The sequence below is a fragment of the Gopherus evgoodei genome, chromosome 10, assembly GCF_007399415.2.
Source record: "Gopherus evgoodei ecotype Sinaloan lineage chromosome 10, rGopEvg1_v1.p, whole genome shotgun sequence".
NCBI classification, from domain to species: Eukaryota; Metazoa; Chordata; order Testudines; family Testudinidae; genus Gopherus; species Gopherus evgoodei.
The window spans coordinates 32,520,065-32,542,342 of NC_044331.1; the positions used below are offsets into that span (position 1 = coordinate 32,520,065).

The 22,278-nt window shown below is 39.9% G+C and overlaps 1 protein-coding gene across 3 annotated transcripts in view; it reads right to left on the bottom strand.

Annotated features, from left to right (window-relative positions):
- The window catches only part of RORA (RAR related orphan receptor A), a 539,659-nt gene that overhangs the window by 35,046 nt on the left and 482,335 nt on the right, over positions 1-22,278 (bottom strand). For all 3 annotated transcript variants that reach the window (XM_030578386.1, XM_030578385.1, XM_030578387.1), the window contains one exon: positions 635-720. In XM_030578386.1, the coding sequence (XP_030434246.1) occupies positions 635-720 (86 nt within the window). The remainder of the gene's footprint in view (positions 1-634; positions 721-22,278) is intronic.

The window sequence follows — 22,278 nt, forward strand, 5'->3', positions numbered from 1 at the left end:
AAGCCTAAACCTCACATGGCAATGACTTGCACCACAGTGAAAAATTTCTTTTTGCCAGCAGGAAGGTTTTTATATCTTTAACACAAAAAATACACCCCATACAATTTTTTCATCTCATGCTGTTTTCGATGCAGGATAAAATATACGTATAAGTCAGTGCCATAAATTATAAACACACATTTACAAAGGAAAACTTAAAAGCCTGAGATCTCAACTAGCACCCTTTGACTAGGTTTCTTTGCAACTTTCCAAAAAAAAATCAAGAAAACCATAAATTCTGTCTAAGTGAATCCATAAAACAGATTCATTGTGGCCTGCTGGAAAGGACTCTTCTTTCTACTCCTATTCATTCAGTGTCAGTTTGATAATGAAGGAATCTGTCGCATCCGTAGCACAACAGGAAGTCCTGGGATTTTGGAAGCTCTCCCAAGGGCTTGGAAAAAATTCACCTAGGAGCCAAAGCTTATGCTTAAATTGTATTTTAAAACTTGTTCCCCAGTTTTTTATTAGTTTTATCAATCAAACATAATCAACTTCACAGCAAAACAAAATGTGATATTTATAAAATGAAAGAATCAAACTCAAATGGATAAACACAGATGTTTTAAGACTTAATTTTTTTCCCAAAGCTTACCTTGCAGCCTTCACATGTAATGACACCATAATGGATTCCTGATGATTTGTCTCCACAGATCTTGCATGGAATAATTTCAATTTGAGCTGCAACAGAAGCACACAACCAGTTAATTACATTTTCTTTTAAACACCTTATAAAAGCGATCCCTGATCAGCATTTGTACAGTGAAAACTAATAACCTACTAAACATTATACTGCATTAACTATTCATTGCTGAACTGTGAGGGTCCCCCTAGAGTCTTGGACTAAATTATGGTTGCTCGTTATATAATAGCTTTCAGGTTATTAAAATGGGTCATTTGAGAAGGTGTTTAAGAACCCACAAGAAGGCTAGGATCAGCATTTCAAAGCCAAAAAGAACTGGGGAGTTCACATTTTGGCTGAAGAACTAAATACTAAAAGGTTTCCTCCAATGTCATTTCCTCGGAACTGTTACAAAAGGTATAAAGTTTGTCCTGGCTGAAAATCCATGATACGAATGTAACACTTTACACACAAGTGTTACGGTTACTAGTCTACACTACTGTCCAGTTTTATACACAGATAAATATGGGAAATACTGGTAGCATTTTAAATGAAGGATCTCAAATTTACAAAAAAAATTAGATTGAATGTTTATTATTAATAATTAACACCCTGAGACTGAGGAAGGGAGGAAAATATGGCAGTACTCTAGGTGCACTGGAGTATATCTTCTCTTCTGTCTTTGTATTTCTCTCCCTTTCTTGAGAAAGGATCACAGATGAACTCTATGAAAGCACTGCTTCTTTACTGAACTAACAGCAATTAGAATTAAGTTTCTCATGCTATGAAGCTCTTTCAGGGATGGAATTTAACTCCACATTTGTAAAGTGCTATGTAAATTTACAGTTCTTTACAAGTTTTACGTTTTATTATTTGTGCTATCCTGCAGAGAGGCCCAAACCAAGACCAGAGCCTAATTATGCTAGACACTGCAAGAGACAGCCCTTGCCCCAAATTCTTACAGTTTAAGACAAGATAGACAAAGGAAGCATTATTCCCTTTTATGAATGGGAAACTAAGCAACAAGTTAAGGCTCTGATTCAGCAAAACACCTAAGTATGTTATCAATAGAACCGGTAGAAAGTTTTTTTCTGTGGAAAAATGTGGATTTGTTAAAAACAAAATTTTTCTGCAAGAAATTTCATTTGACAAATTCCAAAAGTTCCAAAAGTTTTTCAGAACAAAAAATTTAGGGAAACAAATTCCAAATTTTTTTCAGAAGTTTTCATTTCAAAATTGTAGGGGCTCCTACACACGTTTTGACTGTTTTCCAACTGGCAAAAGTGAGACAAGTTAAAGTGTTGATCGCAGAGAGAAGGAAAAGTGAAAGGGTCACGTTTAAAAGCGGTTTCTTTCTCCCCACACACTTACTATTTCTCAACTGTATGGTGACTTGAAAGAGTTGTAAACAAAAATGTAGGAAAACGTTCTCACCTCCAACTCCTTTGCAGGGGTTTAGAATTTCCTGCGGAAAAACAGAATCTCTGGACGGGAAATTTTTTATATGGGTGGGGGGAACCAGTTTTCCTGGCAGTGGTAGTGATTAGTTTTGTGCAGATACTCCTGCGGCATTGATTCCTGCTTTGCTGAGTAGATACAGATTTAAGCACATGCTTAATTATTTTGTTGAATTGGAGCCTACGTGCTCAATCTTGCAAAGCACTAAGCACTTTGGCTCTAATTCTGCAAAGTTCTTATGCATATGCTTTACTTCAAGCACATAAATAGTCCCATTTACATCATTGGGACTACTCGCATGGTCAAAGTTGCTAGATTGACACTTCTGTGACTTGTTCAAGGCTGCACAAGGTGACAAGTTCCCAGCAGAATCAGGAACTGACCCCAGAACTCCAGAGTCCCAGTCCAGTGCCTTAGCCGAAAAAAGCTTCTTCCTCTCTACATAATAAATATTTAACAATAATGAAAAATCCTTCCCTGTATCTGAGTTAGATGTTTTCTACTTTACAGACTGTGCAGGATTTCCTTTCCCTACATATTCAAATAGGGCGTTAAGCTATATTAAGTATATAAACTGAACTAACCTGCTTCTGAAAGGCTGCAATTTGTGCTACACATGATTGCTAATGCTGTTTTATAAGTATATTGATTAAATTAGGAGTCATACATATTCATTGACACAAACAAGGAAGGTTCATGTAATGTGCTGTTTAAGGCAACAAAATCTGAGCACAAACTGAATTAACAAGGAACAATTTTACTATAATAATATTCTAATCCCCCTGCATTTTCAGCTTCATTACCTAAATAATTTGCTCTGTCATGCACCCTGAGTAATTCAACTCAGCTGCTAATTTCTCTCCTCCAAACATCTGCAGTTTCAATAAACCAAAAGCTAGTGGCAGCACAGCTCCACAAATTTCGTCAATATGTTACATTTAGTTAAGTGACCATCTGACTGTTCAGATACATTAAGCTATTTAAAACCTCATTCATTCTAAGGCTATGTAAATGGCTATAGCAGCTTTGTTAGAACACATGCTATTTGTTTTGACAGAAACTTACTGGGCCAAATTCTACTTAGGTACAGAGGTACAACTCCACTGAAGTCAATGGGTGTGGTTAATGGGTGGAATTAAGAGAATCAAAGCATTAATTAAAAACAAAATATGAGGAAGAAAGGCTCCAGTGCTCAGCTTAAACTCCTTGTGCCTGAACATTGCTGGGACCCTGTCAGAAGGCCACTAAGAGTATGAAAGTATGCAGATGGATAAACAGTATACGGTTAAAATTTTTAGAAGGATAGAGTCCTGGCCTCCTCTTCTTTCTGGCACAATTTGGGCCCACAAAATTAACTGCTGGTGAAAATTTAAGTCCTTCTGCCTCTAATAGCCTGATTTGAGTGTGCCACAGGGCAACTATGCTCTTTCATTCAGGTTCTTGTACCATGCCCATCATCTTGTGGTGTATTGATCTATATTACACCACAAGATGCAACATACAGATTTTAAGTAGCTCAAGCTTTGTTATTGAATTAAGAAACTTGATAGAGTAACTGCAAGCTATATGAAAAATTTTCTGATTCCATAAGGTGCATAATTACTGCTTTTTAAATAAGTTTTTGTTGTTGTGGTGGTGGTGGTGGTGGTCTTTTAACTGATCTGTTCAGTTGACTAATTGCTGGAAAATTTTAAGTTGCCAGAGCATCTGCTAAACATTACAAATGGCTGGACCAATTTTTCTTCTACAAATAATACTTTCAATAATTAAAAAAAAAACTGTGTAAAAGCAGATTCTCTTATAAGATAAAATAGTACAACCTTCTAGAACAGTCACAAACACACAAGGAAGACAAGCAGTTATCTTAATTCAAAATTAAGTGGAAAGCATTTGGTAGAGGGGGTACAAAGTTCGTCCCTTTCCTCATCCTTATAGTCAATAACGGGTTGACTTGATCTTCAGACACATGGAATTGTGTGGGCAACAAAAAGCAGTTAATAACTACTGAACAAGGTGTTGTGGGAAAACTCATTTGCATAGAATTTGTAACCTCTCAATAAGCTGTCTAACTGTAAATGATTTTCATTTTGCTCCTACCTCTCCTCATTTTCTTGGGTTTACCTAGACTTGAGCTAATATCTTCCCTCTTGCACCAATGCTACTTTGGTATGTCAAGCTTATAATATCAAACATCTGACATCATGCATACACGTGAAAGACACCTTGACTTTTATCCTTATGTTCAGACACACTTCCATTGGACTTCAAGCCATTTATTGATTTTATGAATGCAACTGCTGGCACTGAGAAAAGATAAAAACATTATATCTTTTAAAGCCCCTGTACAGGTGCCTGTTCGCTTTGAAGGCACAGTTAGTTACACACACTTAACTGGACACCGTGGCTGAATATAAGGACTTCTGTATTATGCAGCAGACACCTGTTATAAACTAAACAGCAGTGCCTCTACCATCCACAGTTGGCTGCTGCCATAAAGAGAAAAAAGTGCAATCTAATTTGCATCTGAAAACTAGATGTTCTTCCCAAATGCTTGCTGAGGGCAACACAGGTAGAGCTGGCTCTTGCATTGAACAGTAGTCACATTATGAAGCCACCACATTGCAGGCTGGAATACAACAGCAATCAACTAAGTGACAAGTCTATACCTAATGAAGGATTAGGACTGTCACATCCAGAGAATGTGTATGACACTGCTGGGCACATTAGCAGAGATGTGCAAGGAGAGCCAACAATGAAAATGCTGGCACCTAAGACACACAGGCAAACAGCTTAAAGCATTAACCAGGCATGTTTTAAAAGTCTCCCCCAACCAGCTGCTTATGATGAATTTTTAGGCAATGTTTTTCTATTGGGAAGTCACAAACATGGTTATTGCTCAAGAGTATTTGAAGTCAATAACAATTTCTTAAAGTGCATTCAAACATTTGTTTTGGAAAGACCAAGAATGGCATGAATTAAACAGATAAGAAAAGATGGTTCACATTTTGGTTTTCCCAACAGCAGCATGCAAGCAGAAAACACAGCTATTTATAAAGATGCAATGGACAAGATCCTCAGTTGATGTAAATCAACCTAGTGCCATTTTAGTTAATGTAATCATGACAGTGTACACCAGCTGAAGATCTGGCCTGTTATCAAAGCATCTAGTCTTGAATCAAGCCTTCATTGCTGGACTGTTTACTTTAACTTCACTGTCTTGCTGGACACAAAATACAGTACATTTGTTTATTTCTACTTTCCATTCATCATGATCTTGTGAAGGACTGCAGGGGGGTATATATACATGCAGGGGCAGCTCTATGTATTTTGCCACCCCAAGCATGGCAGTCAAGTGGCTTTCGGCGGCATGCCTGCGGGAGGTCCGCCAATCCCGTGCCTTTGGTGTACCCGCCAAATTGCAGCCGAAGCCGCGGGACCAGCAGACCTCCTGCAGGCATGCCGCCAAAAGCCACCTGACTACCACCCTCACAGTGACTGGCAGGCCACCCCTCCCGTGGCTTGCCGCCCCAGGCACGCACTTGGTGTGCTGGTGCCTGGAGCCGCACGCGTGCATGTAAAAGTGTTCCATCGGTTATTTGAAAGCAATTTCCTTGGAAAAATCTCTTCACTAGTTGTAAAGCGTGCTTAAAAAAAAAATCACAGCTTTGTGAAATGCATGAAATTATAGAAGACTGGACATTTAAGAACAATTAATTCTTTAGATTAATCTTTTAGTGTATATTTTAATAACATAGCATGATAGTATTTAAGGATAGTCATCTTGTAACATTTTTTGAGGATAAGACAACATACCAGGCATAACAAAAAACTCAATTACTAGCTGTGATCACAGATTCTGGCCCTCTCCCCGCTGGAGAAGATGATGCAGTCACCAACCACAGCATGCAGCATAATCATTACTTCACTGCAGTTACAAAATAGATGAACTAAAATTACTGCAAATGGGAGAGGGGGAAAAGAGCAGAGAAAGGAGAAGGGGAGAGGCCCTCCCATGCAAGGCCTGGTGCGTGCCAAAGCCAAGGTATTTTAAGACTGGTTTGACTATTTCAACAAGGTAAGAAAAGGCTTCCAAGTTTAATAAAATGGCAGGATCATCCTGTAACCAGTTGCCTTCTCACACAAAACTGAGTGGGAGACTTTCTCCAGTGCATGAATAGCACACATTTGTGAATCAAACATGTTCAACAATTCTGTCCCTTTCTTTTACTTTTAAATTAACTGTATGGGCCATTCAAGGCATGAATGGGAGTGGAACAGAAACGGGGTTCTATTCTAAATACCATTTCAGTAAAACAGGTCTTCATAATCAGAAAAAATACACTGTACAGCCTCATTTAAGAAATGGAAACAATATACTTATCCTAAATCAGAGTTAACATTGGCTAGGACAGCAGTTCAGGAGATGGGCATTCTATTTCTGATTTCAACACTGTCCTGCTGTGTTAATTTGGACATCAGTCTGTGCCTCCATTTCCCTTCCTGTATAATAGAAATGATAATTCTCTACCCCAAACAAATATCTTGAGCTTTAGTCTTTACAGTTAAATTCTATACATGGTTGTCACGGGGGTGTGATTGCCCTGTGGTGCCTACTACATGTGGCACTGCAGGTACTCCCTCCCTCAAGTTTCCTCCTCCTGCCCCAGGGTTTTCTCTCTCTCCCAGGGTTCGCATTGCTCAGCCATCCAGCAGCGTCACTGAGTTCTATCCCCCTTTCAGGATAATAATCCAAACAAAAATCCCAAACAAAAGGCTTTTCTGAGCTTTGCAGTTTCTCTGGGGCCTACCCTCTTCCCAGTCCCTTTTGGGTTACCTTTCATTCTCTCTAGCCCTGCTTAAATAGGACGCCCCAGCTCTCCTCATCAGAGCTGGGTTGTAAGTTAGCCAGCTTCTTTCTCAGCTGGCCCCTTTCCCCAATTAGTACTCAGAGTACATAGGACAGCCTTCTTCTGCTAGAGTCTGCCCTGCCATGAGGGAGGAAGCAGCATTTATGTTCATCCTTTCCCTTCTCCCAGCTCATCCCCATTGTTTGGGTGAATGGACAGGTTCCCCTGCTTGCTCTGCAAGGCTCTGGATCTCGAGCCCTTAAAGTCACAGTGATGGGATTTCCTCCAAAGAACCACTTACTTCCCAGACCACTTCCTCTCTATCAATACCTCCTAGGTATACATGTCAGACCTTTCTGAATGTTAAAGGGCAACATCTCACCACAAAGATGGGCTGACTACTAGGCACCACTACCCTTAAAGAGGCAGGCTATCCCATCACACTGGTGCATAGCCAGATAAACTGAGAGGTGCACTAGGGAGCTTTATTGGGCTCCAGTAGGGAATGAATTCTCCCCCCAGGCTATTTGCCCATTTCATGCTTCTAAGGTGCTTTGAGATGATCGGATCAAACGTACCATGGACAGCACAACACTGTTGCAAGATGTCTGAATGCTAGAATTTCAGCTACCGTGTTAGCTATATTTTTTTACATTTAATAAACAAGATTTGGGAACATAATTATATAGCCATAAAATACTGCCATTGACACAGCAATATCAAATATTTAGATACACAAACATCCCAATTTACATGTAATGAAAAATGTTTGTTTTTTTAAAAAAGTAAACCCAAGTTCAGCTTATTGTAACAGCACTTGAGAATGGTGAACAGCAGCTTCTCTAAACAAAGTTTCTGTTCTGAGTTGCTACTGCCTTTATTCACTAAACAGCCAGCAAACGAAGTTGACCCAGGCTGGATGATATTACAGGATTCTAGGGTTCACAGAATTGTTGTCATACTTAATTTCGTTTTGGAGATAATCACTAACCTTGGTCACTTGTGAAGATGAGCACATATAGCAGGGATACTTGTATGGTCCTATTGTCATATACTGTACACTATGGTGTTTTACTGCTAAAAGAGGCCAATCCATATTTTCTGTCAAAAAAAATAATCCGGTAGGCCTATGCTCCTGTGCTCTGAGGAGTGGTACCCTGAAGACTTCTTATCTTGAGGCAGTGTGTGTCTCCTTATGTCTTTTATCTAGCTGGAGGATTGTGAAGTTTTCATACTTTATTTTTCTCATGCATTCAAAGAAGTAATGTGTACTGAATGGGGTCTCTTTTGCTAGTAACAATGGAAAGGGATAGGAAAGCCAGATTTGGCACCCACAGTGTAAATCTGGAATAATGCCATTTGACCAGCTCTTTGGACAATGTTAAGTATTTATTTCAATTAAAACCAGAAAATATAGAAATTTCTTTCTTCATTTTGAAGAAAGGTTCTCCCTCCACCTCCAAAAAATAAACAAAAAAATGTCCATACTTTCATAGATTAACCCAGAGCAGAATTTATCTCATGTTTTAGGCTGTATTTTCTACCATTAGCTGGTGAAATTCTCATTTCATTATATCCATATCACTTTCCCCAACCTTCTTGTTTCAACAAACACATTTATTTACGGGAACATTTTTAAATTCTATGTTTTCCCACCACCAAAAAGAGAAAGCAGAATTTACCTAGTACTTTTAAAAATTTAAGCAAACATTTAACAACTCTGCCAGAAATATCACATCTCACTAAACTGATCTTTATTTTAATGATTTTTTTTACATGTGGCAAGCATGCTTCTAAATCATTATATAACTATACTTAAGAAGCAACTGTTGTAGCCTCCATCCAAAAGGTGTACAATCGTGCCATATGCAGGATTATGAAGTTAAATAGAGTTGACAGTTGAATTATGCTAGGTTTGCATCATAGGGTATCTTACACCAGCATTTCATAGTGTGGTGGGAAGGGTACTTAAGAGACAAACGTTAGACATTTTTAACTATACAAAACATTAAATGTGGCTACTTTTTCTTCAAAAGAGCTACGTACACTTGTGTTATCTGTTTGCAAAATTAAACCTCAGTTCAACAGCCTTATTACTATCCGCACTAGCAAAAATCAAATTACACCTACTGTTACTAGAAAAAAGCAGGTCAGAAAGCTAATCAGCTTGCAATATTGTGTCAACATTATTAACAAGTTCAGCTAAATTAATTAATGCTAACAAGGTGACAGTTAGGCTCCTGAATTGTTAAAAGGACACTTGTCAGTATTAATGAGGCTAAAATATGATCCTCATTGTCGGTAGTTCCACCTTTTGCATCCTTTGTACATGCACACTTTTATAGTTAATAACACTGCAGAATACTGTTTAAAAAGCTGAGTGTGTTTAACAAACTATTGCATCCCTATTCCTCTATCATGACATATATGCATTAATTTGTTTACATGTACCATTAGGCTAAGTTATATACCAGTTTAGTGGTAATTTCCAGATCCAGAAGGTAAAATTAAAGGTCAAGGTAGTGTCTCTTTAAATAGAACACTTTATCATGACTTGGCTTTCTCCAGTGTCTTTGCGAGGGCATACAGACTTCGTTGGGGGTTTTGCCTCAGAGAGAATGGCAGGATGTGTTCCTTGGAGCACTGAGAAGTGCTACTTTGAGTGATTATGTTAAAAGCTTGTCAACCACAGAAGGCATATAAGCCACTTCCCCACAAGAGAGCAGAGCTTTGATGAAAAACCACTCTAAAATCTGAATTTACCTTTTATAAGTAAAGTGAGCAGAGAAACCATTTCACCAAGCCAAGGAGTTCTTCCAAACTGAAGTGACTACATCTGCATTTAAAAAATATTTTTCCTTTATTTTGGCTGCATGGGAACGATGTCATTAAAAAGATTTCCTTTGATGTTGCATGCCAAGCGGCAAAATTAGTTTCTCATACAAAGATATTCTCTGTCTAGTTTAAATTTTCATATTAAAGTGATTCATCTAATAGATGTACAATAACAACCAAACATAGGCTCAAAGTCTCAAGAATAGTCAAAAAGTTTCCACTCACTATCACTCAACTTCTCTCCCTCTAAACAGATCTTCCTGAGTCCATTTGTGGTAAAAAGTTCTGGGCATTTATTCTGTATACTGGGCTTCCTGTAATACTTGGCTATTAAAAGCACATAAATGTTAAAAATAATCAACAAATTAGGATCATCAGAGCTGTCTACTCTACCCAAGTCTACGCACCATCTCCTTATATTAATCCCTTTACCAGACCCAGGGAATTATTTTAACTACTAATAAAAATTAAAAAGTGTGTTTTTCATTAGCAACATCTCTAGTGCACCTATGCTGCTTTGCCTTTTCATAGGAAACGTAATCAAGTCTCTTAATTAAATAACGAGACAACTATTTCAGAGGATGCCAAATCCATAGCTATTGCAATCAATTACCTACTTAGTTTCTAGTGGCAAGCACCAAAAATGTGGATTATAATAGATGTTTTCTCCATCTGAAGGGAAAGAAAAATGTATCTATAAAATTCTGTTGACATCTATAAGCAACAGGATAATTTGCAGCTCTTGTGCATTTCTTAAGCTGTAGATGTCACTGCAGTCAATGCATATTGGACAGTGGGAAGAAAAGCTTAAACCTCATGCCAAACCTGTAGAAAAAAAACATAGAAATTGGGCTTGTTTTTGGCTTAATTGGCTTGTGAGTTACTTGCTGGCTAGTTTTTGGCTTGTAGTTTGTTGCTCCTTTTTTTTTTTTTTTTTTTTTAAATCGGCTCCTGGCAAACAGGGGCTGGGGGTAGGAAAGAGAGTCATGGGTGCACAGCGGGCCCACCACAGTCCCAGACTGCACACCAGGGGGATCTAGTCACATACAGTGTTGAGGGTCTTAGGGATTGGCTTGTTATGAAATGGGATTAGCTTGATTTCTGGCTTATTGTGAAAGTTGGGGTGCTTATTTACTGCGTGAAAGTTGGTAACTGCGGTGACCAGGGCCGGCTCTAGGTTTTTTGCCATCCCAAGCAAAAAATTTTTTGGCTGCCCCCCACCCCAGCACGGGGCTCTCATCCCTCCACAACAGTGCCCTCCCCCCCCACACTCCCTGCCGCCCCAGCTCTGGACTCCCCCCCCCACCAGTGCTGACTCCGCCTGCTCCCCCCTCACCTCCAGCTGGTCTGGCACTGGCAGGGTCGGGGTAAGCAGCAGGACTCCTGGACTGCGTCTCAGCCCACGGCCTTCCAGCCAGGGCTCCCGCCTCCAGGTCCAGCCGGGACCCGGGAGGGCAGAGCCGCGGGACCACCCCGGCAGGGTGCTGAGGAGGAGGGGCAGGTAGCCCCAGAGGGAGTGGAGCCCCGGAGAGTGGGACTGCTGGCCGCACGTCCTGGGCGACTTGGGCCGCTTCGCCCAGCCCCAGTTGCAGCGCTAGTGGGAGGAGGGGAGACAGCCACCCTGCGGCATCTGCAGGTGGCTCCTTGTGCCCCGCAAGGCAGCCCCCAGCCTGAGTGTCCCCTACTCGGAGCTTGCTCGGCCCAGCCACAAGGTGCAGGTGCTGCTCCCCTGTGGCATGAACGGTAGTGGCCCCAGGGCACCCCCCACGCACAATGCGCTGCTGCTGCCAGGGCCGACTCTAAGCTTTCACCGCTGGAAGCAAAAAAAAAAAAAGAAAAAAACACGGCCAAGATGCCACCCTTGAAAATGTGCCACTCCAAGCACGTGCTTGGTTTGCTGGTGCCTAGAGCCGGCCCTGGCGGTCCTTTTCTGAGAGACATTTGGTTACGGACTATCTCTAGTTTCATTCAGTAATGAGAACTCAAATCCAACTCCTCCTGTTAGGTCCAACACCTTTCAAAATGAATAATATTACTTTTAACCCCATAGAGGGCTGCTTTCTTCCTTCACAGGATGAGCTCTTTGATTGTTCGAGCAATATCGCCCCCAGAGACTGAAATATTGATGTGATGGATAATGTCCTCATCATCTTCCCTAGTGGTCATACTCTGCCTCTGAATAGCTTCTGTGCAGCTCCCTGACTATTCACCCTTCACTGCCCCCATACAGTATGACTCCTGCAGGAGCTCTGCTCCAAGGGTGATGCTGATGCAAAGCCTAGGTTAAATACTGTAGATATTTGTGCCCAGTAAAAGAAGAATGCTTGGGAGCAGCAACTCCTCAGCCCCCCAGCCTCAGCCCTGCTGAGCCTACTTCCATGGGGAATATTCACACAGGGGTTTAAGAGAGACTCGAATGGTGGAAAGAACAATCTAGGACTTGGCTAGAGCATGTGACCCAAGATCATTCTATTAAAGATAATATGTATGACTGTAAATTCCATCTACCATGTATGGTATTTCAATTTCACATCTGAAAACATTTCACATATTCTTAAATCTTGCAGCACTTTCTCCTTTCTATATTCTAGAATGACCATTACAAGACATTTTCTTCTATAGTTTGAACTAAATGCAGTTCCCCCTGCAGCCACATACACACCCTGGCTGCCCCCCAAGCCTTCCCCATAGTATGTTTACACAATGCTAAGTTAGATCATTAAAATCAAAACGTCAGGAAACGCAAAATGTCATATTCCAGCAGCAATGTTAACTCTGCAACATTGTACAGCTTAAATATTTCAGCAAATACGTTTTGTGATGCATAAAGAATGGGATGCAGAATAATTCAAAAAATACAACACCATTATATAAAGCAAGTGTACACCCACCCCTAGAATAATATGACCAGATCTGGTCACCCCATTTCAGAAAGAAAATTGCAGAATTTATGGGGGTTCAGCTTTGGTGACAAGAATGACTAAGAAAGGAATGGAAAAGCTCATATGACAAGAGACTGAAAAGCCTGGGGACTGTTTACCTTGTAGAGGAGGTGAATAAGGGACATGAAAGACATATCCAAAACAATGAATGAGACCAAGGTAGTTTATTAGGAACTTCTATTCACCCCGTCTCACTGCACAAGAGCAAGGGCACAGTCAATGAAACTGAAAGGTGGTAAATTCAAAAGTGATAACAACGAAATACTTCTGTTAGCAGTACCTTCAAGGCCTCATTGCAAACACATAGTAAGAAACAATCCCTCCTCAAGAGCTAACAATCCAAATAGACAATACACAGAAAGAGGAAAGAGAGGCATAGATAGGTGAAATGAATAGCCCAATGTCACATTGCAGGTCAGCACAGCTGGGAATAGAACCCTGCTCCACTGACACTAAGATCAGTGCCAAAGCATAATTAATCAGTGGACTTCATTGTCACGAGAGGCCATTGCGGGTTTAGCAGAATTTCAAAAGAGATCAGACACTTAGATGAGTAATAAGAACATCTAGAATTATTACAGTAAAATATTAAAAACAAACAAGAGTTTTGGAAGATATAAAACCTCAGTGCTTCAAGACACAAGCCAGGCTCTACTTATTGAGTAAGTTGTCCCATAACTAGCTATTGCAGGTTTCTTGCATCTTTCTCTGATGTATCCACTACTGGCACTACCAGTGACGAGATACTAGCCTAGATGGACTTTCATACAGTCTGCCAATTCCTAATATATAAATATTAATCTATATACCAAAACATGCTTATGAAAAGTATACAAAAATAGTTTCTCTCTTCTTAATAATGGTAGCATTTAAGTAGCTCCAACTGGACTTTGAAGTTTATACTCCACCTTGCTGAACAGGATAGCAGAGGGGACAGTTTCTTTGCTACTGATCCTCTTGGTTGTCCATATAGCAAAGCAATCACAAAGAAAACTGATGGCAAAGATACAAAAAGTAAGGTCTGGTTCTCCACTGTGTTACTCCAGTTTCATGCTGGTGTGACTCCATTAATATAAATGGAGTTACATTAGTATAAAACTGCACTAACACAATGGGCAATTGGGTCATTCATCTTTATAAATAAGAGCTTAAAATTTGCAAAGTGTTGTAAAATGTATAAAAAGGAGCTGAACCATCTGAAGCAGTGGATTCCATTATTTTAATTCATACTCGCAATTCTCTCTCCTTTTGGATATTAATACAATGGATTTTTGTTCACTGAATATTTCATTGAGACATTTCAATTTGCCACATTTAAATTTTCCCAGCAAATACCCTGAAAGCAGCAGTTCATGGATCTAGGAAATAAGCAGGCAGAAGGTGCAAAGTGATGTCCAGGTGGATGGGAGTTCCATAGGCTGTGTTTAAAGAAAACCGCTCAGATATCCACTGGGCATGCTCAGATGTGAGTTTTCCATCACTTGTCCGTTACAGCTCATTTCAGAATGCTTTCTTTAAACCATCCACTTGCACAGCTGCCCATTAGAATAATGTCCATGCCAAGTTGCAAAATTCAGATGTTTCTGCTGTGGTTCTCCTCCCCCTACTCTACCATATCTCCAAAATGGCTATGTTCAAAGCTGAGAAATCATCTTCTGTGAGAGACCAAGCATGGAAAATTCAATGTCCTCCCCCTCCTAAAAAACAGAATGGTTTAGAAAATTATAAGACTGTGAAAAAGAGGAGATTCTAATGGAAACTGTTCTGCAACCATAATTAGAGTAGGTGCTACAATCTACCAGTATCCATCATAAGTTCTTGTTTTGCACACCCACTTTACAACATTTAATTTCCTGTCTGTGAATGATAAAACCACCTCAGAGTGTGGATAAAACAGATCTGGTAGCTATTCAATATTAGTTATACTGATGATTTGAATTTGAAAAAAAATACAGCTATACATTTCCAAGGTATTTTCACATATGAATATTTTATGTTGCATCAAAATGTATCTAAGGTCAAATTCTACAGCAGCAGCAGCATGCTAATATACCACTGAAACTTATGAGATCCTCACTATCACAGGTACTTAGTCACAGGACATCTGTATTACGGATATAGATAAACTAAAGTTAAGTTTAACATATTTAACACTAACAAAAAATCTTCAAAATGACAGTGATGTTATAGTCTGCTTTAGATACAGAGGTTACAAGATTAATGATTACATAAGTGTATCTCAGAGCCCAGGAACAATAATCAGCTCTACTGGTTTTATTTGTGTACACAGGCTATTAGAGTCAGCTGACGCTCCAAAATCTAATTTAAAGTTGTTAAAACCCTTTTATGTATTTATTTGAGGTTGGAAGAAAATGGACGTACTAATTCCATTCCCTTACCCATTTTGCCTTAAGCCAAATCTTACTTTAACAAACATGAAAAATTAAACCTTGAAATAATGGTTGTAGCAATCAACATTGTCGAAAGAACAATACCAATAAAATCTGAATGTTTTAAAAGGGAAATTTTAGAATGAGTGTAAAACAAAATTAGTGTCTTTCCCAGAGAGACAACTGTATTGAGTCTGAGGTTTTTAAAGATATCAGTCCCCAAATGACTGGTCACTTTCAGCTATGAACCTGCAAGATAATAAATAATGGGGCTCAGTCTCCAACACAATTATTCACACAACCAGCCCTCCTTATTCAGATAAGTAGTACTATGTGCATTACCAGACACTGCTCTCTATGTCTCAACAGCTTTTGGTACAGGAAATAGGAGCTTTTGTTGCACCAATTATATTAGACCAGTAAAAACGAGCAGGATCTTATTAAAGGGGACAAGGCAAAGATGCCACATTTATTGTCAATACCATAATAAAATAAAAGATAACAGCAAACAATGTTGTTTGGCTACTTACTCCTAGGATTGCGCAACTTTAAACGAGCACGTTCTCTAATTGATCAGCAATGTAATAACGTTAACCGGGACGACTTTAAGTGAGGAATTACTGTAGAAAGGGCCCATATATTGATGCAACAAGATGCTAATTCTGGTGTTCTTGTTTGTGCCGCAGCAGTTCTGTAGTATGCTCTCCTCTTCTCTGTTGTAACTCCATTAGTATAAGAGCCTCAGAATATAGGACTGCTATGGACTAAGTGCAAAAGTTTTTCCTTTATGGTTGTGAAGAGGTTTTCTAGTGTTCCCTAAGGTAAAGTCAATTAAGTGATAACTGCATCTGTGCTGAGAGTATTCAAAGCACTAATATCTCCTCACTGATAAGTCTACAACTTTGCCTGGCTATTTATCACCAGCATTTAGAAATTATTGCTGTGAATGGTCCAGTGCCTTCACCCATTATCTTTGCGATCCTACCTCTTTCTAACAAAAAGGCAGGAAGTACAATGCATAATAGCGCTACCAGTATGACCTCAGCATGGATTAAAATGACAGCAAGCAATTAAATATCAGCTGATCTATTGCCTAGTTGATGCTAATATGTTTTGATGCTTTCAAAATTACTTCAGTTTTTCATCCCACCTATAGCTTGAGAGGGACTAGTATGTCACTGAGGACTTGTCTACACTGGGAAATGACACTGTGCTGCAAAGTGTGTACCCCTGCTTGGAGTTTGCAGTTCCTGAACTCTGGACTTAGCCTCTGTGGCTCTTGCCCTATAGACTACAACTACTCAAGCCACTGGTGCCATTTCCCAACATCTCTGGAGCCAGAGGTGGGATAGAATGGACAAGAAACTCCTGTTGAAGCCTACAGGGAGGCTTATGCATGGGATTCTACGAACAAATAGTATGCTGGATCAATGATGAGTCAAGGTGCTCAGCCCCCTCAGTGGGAGGGGACAGCCTGACTCAGAGGCAGGATCTGGATTCATTTTCAACTATGAGCTTTGAGTGGGGGGGACTGGAGTGGAAAGAGAAGCAGAGCCCAGGGAGTCTGATTAACTCTCCTTCCCCACAAAGGGAGTCTAAACTGCTGCATGGCTCAGGCAGTTCTAGCCCTGCAGAGAACAGCATCCAGAGTGTCAGAGATCTGACCCAGAGTCAGTCTAACCCCCACCCCCACCCAAAGAACTCTGGACCAGGGAGCCAGGAAAGGACCCTGCCCAACCCAGGGACAAAGACATTGTAGAAGTGCCCCATTTTTGTTTTTGTTTAAGCTGGCCAACATTCACCGTGCTACAGCAGTTGTCCCCAGACTCATCCTCAGTTCACCATCTGCCTAGGAAGGTGCTAGGAAGGAAGCTGGGGGTTGGGAAAAGTTGTGAGTGTTGTGAAGTGGGGAACTGGTTGATTTATTAATGTTTAGTACTTATTAGTTAACCCTAACTCTTTCCTTTCCCAGTTCCTATTTTCCTGCTCCAAATAAAGCCCCCCTTTGCTGTATTGTTACTTTGGGGAGTGTCATTTCTTTGCTGGGGTTTGTGTTGATGTACTGTATTGTTTCTTGTACATTGAGTTTTATACTCCTTGCCAGCAGTGGTACCTTTATCCATTTCCCCCAAGGACAGCACCCCTGTTGTCTCAGGCACTGTGAGGAATCACCTTAGGTAGGAGCATCAGGCATTAGAAAAGAACCCAGGTCTCATCCTGCATGAGGAGAGAGGAGAAGCCACTCCATGTAGCAAGCGTCAGGGAGGAGGCTTGAGCCTCACTTCCGGGTAGGGGTTACATGTGTTAACTAACATGATTTAGCACTCCGGATAGACAAGGGTTATCATGCCAGCTGATTGTTGCACTTTAGGATTATAATGTGTTATTCTGCCAATGACAACAAGCACTGATTGTTCTTCTCAGATGGAGGACTCCATTCAAAAAGCTCATCTCAATATGTGGAGATTTACTTTGCATGACTCCCACTGGCCACATACATTAAATGTGCCACACCCTAAAACATTAATGCAGCAAAGTGGAAAACACTGGAAGTGAGGCAGAAAGTGAAACACTGAAACTTGAGAATGTGCTACTTTTCTTAAAGCATCACAGATTGGACGTGTTAATAATTGATTGTTCATATTTTCAGTAGACCATACCATGATTTCCTAAAAGGAATTCTGAACCTTAAACACTAAGAAGACCCAACTACTTTATGTTTTAAACCAAAGCAAATTCCAGTGCAAGGAGAGGCGTATCTAGTGGGAACAATGAAGAAAACAACCAGCCTTCTAACTCACAAAACTCAATAAATTGTATCTATTCAAAAACCTTGTGAGTTCCTAAGATAATTTTTTTTCAAGTAAATTATTGTTTACCAGCCAGATGTCACTAAGCCCATTCTGTAGGTAAATGCTTTAGGAATTGAGTTCAGCTATTGCTTCATGTGATCAAAACCAAATTAAAAAAAAAAACCTGATACAAATCCAGTTGGGTAGAAGTGGATGTTTACTACCTGCAATTGGTTTGTGTTTGCTATAACAAATGACAACTGATAAAAAGGCAGTAGAGACAAATACAAAACAGTAGGTGCACTACTATAATCCTCTTTTCCGTTCCAATACATCAAAGCACTTTACAGTCATTAATTAGCTAAACCTCACTTGGCCAAGGAGGTAAATAATATTATTGTCATTTTACAGATGGGGAAGCTGAGTCACAAAGTAGTTAAGTGACTTGAAGAAGGTCACACAGTGAGTCAGTCAGAGCCAGAATAAGATGGAGATCTCCTGATTTCCCCATCCTGTTCTTTACCAATGAGACTATATCTTTGTAGGTAAATGTATTCACTATTCTCTTGCTACTTGTTGATGCTTATTTTCCAGCTTGTATTCTACCTTTGCCAGAAGATGAGAGGAGAATAAACATCAATAAACAACTCAATATTGTTTGTTTAGAAATGACTTAAACACAGTTGCTACATTATTCTTGATAAAGGACCAAAACGTTTAACTAGTACTCCCACATGCTTAGTCTCAAAAATATTTACAGTGCAACCCTGATTACCCTGAGTTATCAGGGGACAAGTGAAACCTACAGATAATTGGGGGGGGAGGGGTGCCAGCAGGCTTTCAAGCATAGTGCAGAAACAAACCTAACAGTTGGATTATTGGCGAAGTTCCGGCCCAAAGATTCCTATATTCCTCAATGCAGCATCCAGAAGAAAAGTAGACTTGTAGTAACCAGGCATGCCAAACCCTAGACTAGTAAAAAACATTTTGAGAAGTTGAGAGTTATTGTCTTGCTCAATTTGCCAGTTGATTCTCCAAAGAGACAGAGTGCTGTCGCATGTTAATAACCAAATAGTTTATTTGAAATAACATGCATGATAATGACCCATTGAAAGCTTCAATGGTTAAGTGAATCAATCTCTTTCAAATCATGATTTCCCTGAATGATACAGGGAAAATATAGAAAAACAGATATACCTCTACCCCAATATAATGCGACCCGATATAAAACGAACTTGGATATAATGTGGTACGGCAGTGCTCCGGGGGGCGGGGCTGTGCACTCCAGCGGATCAAAGCAAGTTCAATATAACGCGGTTTCACCTATAACACGGTGAGATTTTTTGGCTCCTGAGAACAGCATTATATTGGGGTAGAAGTGTACTTCATAAACCTTGGTGTATGTGGAAAATCCATCAAGGAAGGAGAAAAAAATGTTTTAGAGGTTGTTGGTAACTACAGAAAAGTTATAGCAGTGTAAATTTGGACTAGCTCCAGTGAAGATAGTGGAATTACTCTGAATTTACACTGCTCAAATAGATACAAATCTGGTCCGAGACACTGGCATATTGAATAGAAACAAATATGAATCTGTGCTCGCTTACTTTGAGAGGAATAGACAAGTACAGAGGTGTTAAGAAAATAAAACCACACCAAGACGACCCTATTTGCATGATTTCCTCACCAATGGTAGCAAAGCACAGTGGGAATTGAAACCCTCAGCTAAAAGAAACAGCTGTACTGATTTTTTTCCCCTTTATTTGCCTGGCTATATATTAATGGATGTAATTATCTTTGACAATGGCATGAGTTTAATTTTCAAAACAGAACTATTACCATTGCCTCTCTTCTTTAATAATGCCTATACTACAACCAGATAGCTGCTTCACATCCTCAGCTGGTGTAGATCAACATAGCTACATTGATTTTAATGGAGATATAATGATCTACACCAGTGGAGGCTTTAGCCCCTAGTGTCCAATTAAGTTTCAATTATATACCAATTTAAATAAAAGTACCATAGAACATTTGCTGTATAATAAAAGAAAAGGGTACATTCAGCTGTCCAGACTCCAGAAAGCCAAACATTTGCAGGGGCATGGTGAGAGTTATGTATTCCTGCTTCAAAGAGCAAAATGAAATTTTGGTATAAATTTCTGCTCACAATAACACTTTAAAACCTGTAATTATTTAAACTGTACTACTTTAGGAAGCCTGTAATTATTCTGTAAGATCTTGCCAATGTCTAATCTATTTCATAATTGCCAACACTGGCTTCAAAGAAATTAGTGACTGTGTTAAAATCGGTTTCATATTAAGTTACTATTGAAGCAAAGTAATTGCAGCTATGCTACATGGCTATAGTCTGCATCTACGGGGTAGAAGGGAAAAAAATCAAAATGATTAATGTCCAAATCTTAACCCTCAAGGCAAAAAAGACAGGGGTTGCTAGCAAGACCTATGAGATGATTGAACTTGGGTACCTCTGAAGCTAGGCTGGGTCCCAGCAGCTGTGCAGTATGGGTGGCAGTAGCATTGGAAATAGGCCACTCACTGCTCCCTCTCCCAACATGGACTATGTAGCTACATAGTACATCTGTCCATGTTCTTGAACTTCCCAAAGAGGCCCTGTGTGTTTCTTCCACAACTGTGGAGCTCTATCACAAAGACCAGAAGAGTCTCAGGGTCTCTGCTGCTTTTGTCCCACCCCAAATCTTTACAGCTTTTAACTACTTTTGGCCATGTCACGTAGAAGTTACTTGAGGTGGAAGGAATACTCCCACTGCTTGAAAAATTCTACCTGCCAGAGACTGAAAAACATGTTTCCTTTTCTCTTAAAGTGGTTTCTTAAATCAGGAAAATATTTTGCTTATCTTGAAGAGGAAGATATTTGCATTTCCCCTTTCATCCTTCTTCCTGCCTTATTCATAAGAAGCAGAGTTGTTAGCAAGTCCGGAATCCCTGCTTACATTTCTTGGTTTATAATTTAATCAGTCTGAGGCCCACATTCTACACTTTTTAAGTGCAGACCAGGCCTTAGAGTATCAACATGGGAAGGGTTCCATTATTTTAAAATAACATCTGATACCGGTATAACTTCTCATGTTGACAAGCTCTTACACATGCACCTAACTTCTGCTTTTGGGTAGACTCACTGATATCAAGGAGAATGCTCCCATGGCTAAAGATAAGCATGTGAAAGTGTTTACTGGGCTGAGGCTTAGGAGTGATTTTCCCCCCATGTCCCTAGGGTACCTACCTGCAGTAGGATATGATGACAAATATTAACTTGCTGTGGCTTTTATATAAAAATGTCTTGGGCAGCAGGAGAAACCCTTTGTTCTTCTGATAGCTTTTCTTTAAATTCCCTGCTCCACAACAGACTTCTTGTGTGACTTTTGGCAAGTCAGTTAGTCTCTCTGTGCCTCAGGTCCCCAGCCATCAAACGGGGATAAAAGCACGTACCTAACTCACAGGGATGTTGTGAGGAAAAATACATTAAAGATTATAAGGTGCTCAGATACTGGTGTAATGTGGGTCATATAAACACCTTAAATAGACAGATATTCAGACACTGGATCTTGTTATGCTTTTGTCTGCTAAGTTAAAGAGTCCTCATGGATGCAGAGGAAAAACAGAAAATATGAACCTTCAGGCTCAAAAACCAGAAAGGAACCCAATTTTGGAAAGAAAAAAAAACCAAACCCTCTCATGTTTGGTGTGCCAAGCTTATGATTTTTTTTTGGATCTGACTCATGATTTTGAACTCTTGGGATTGTCACCCAACAAAGATCATTTAACTAGTCTGTTGCTTTAACCACGTCATCCCTCTCTTTGAATCCCTCCACTGGCTCCCTGGTCTCTATCACATCAAACTTAGTTGCCTGTATTCAGTTTCAAGGTCGTGCACAGTCACGCCCCACCCTACACAACTGCTCTCATTTGCTCTCAAACTTCCAGTGCTGCCTTCTGATCGGCCCATGATGTCAGCCCTCTCTGCCCATTTGTTAAATTTTCAAACAAAGCACTTTGGTGCTTTCTCCCATGCTGCCCCATATATTTGTCCCATAAATGTTCACACAAACCCATGTCATTCCTTCAAATCACTACTCAAAACTCTCTTTTGCCATGAGGCGTGCAAAAACCTTAACAGTTAGGCTATTGGTGTGCTTACATCGCTGCCTATCATGCTAACCAATATTGTCCAACTGTTTCCTTGTAGTTCCCAATCTGTCTATACCCATCTGTTGTCTCTTGTTCTACACTTGGGCCTTATCCACACTAAACGGAAAAGTTGATCTAAGCTACGCAATTTGAGTTACGTGACTAGCTTAACTCATATCGACGTAGCTT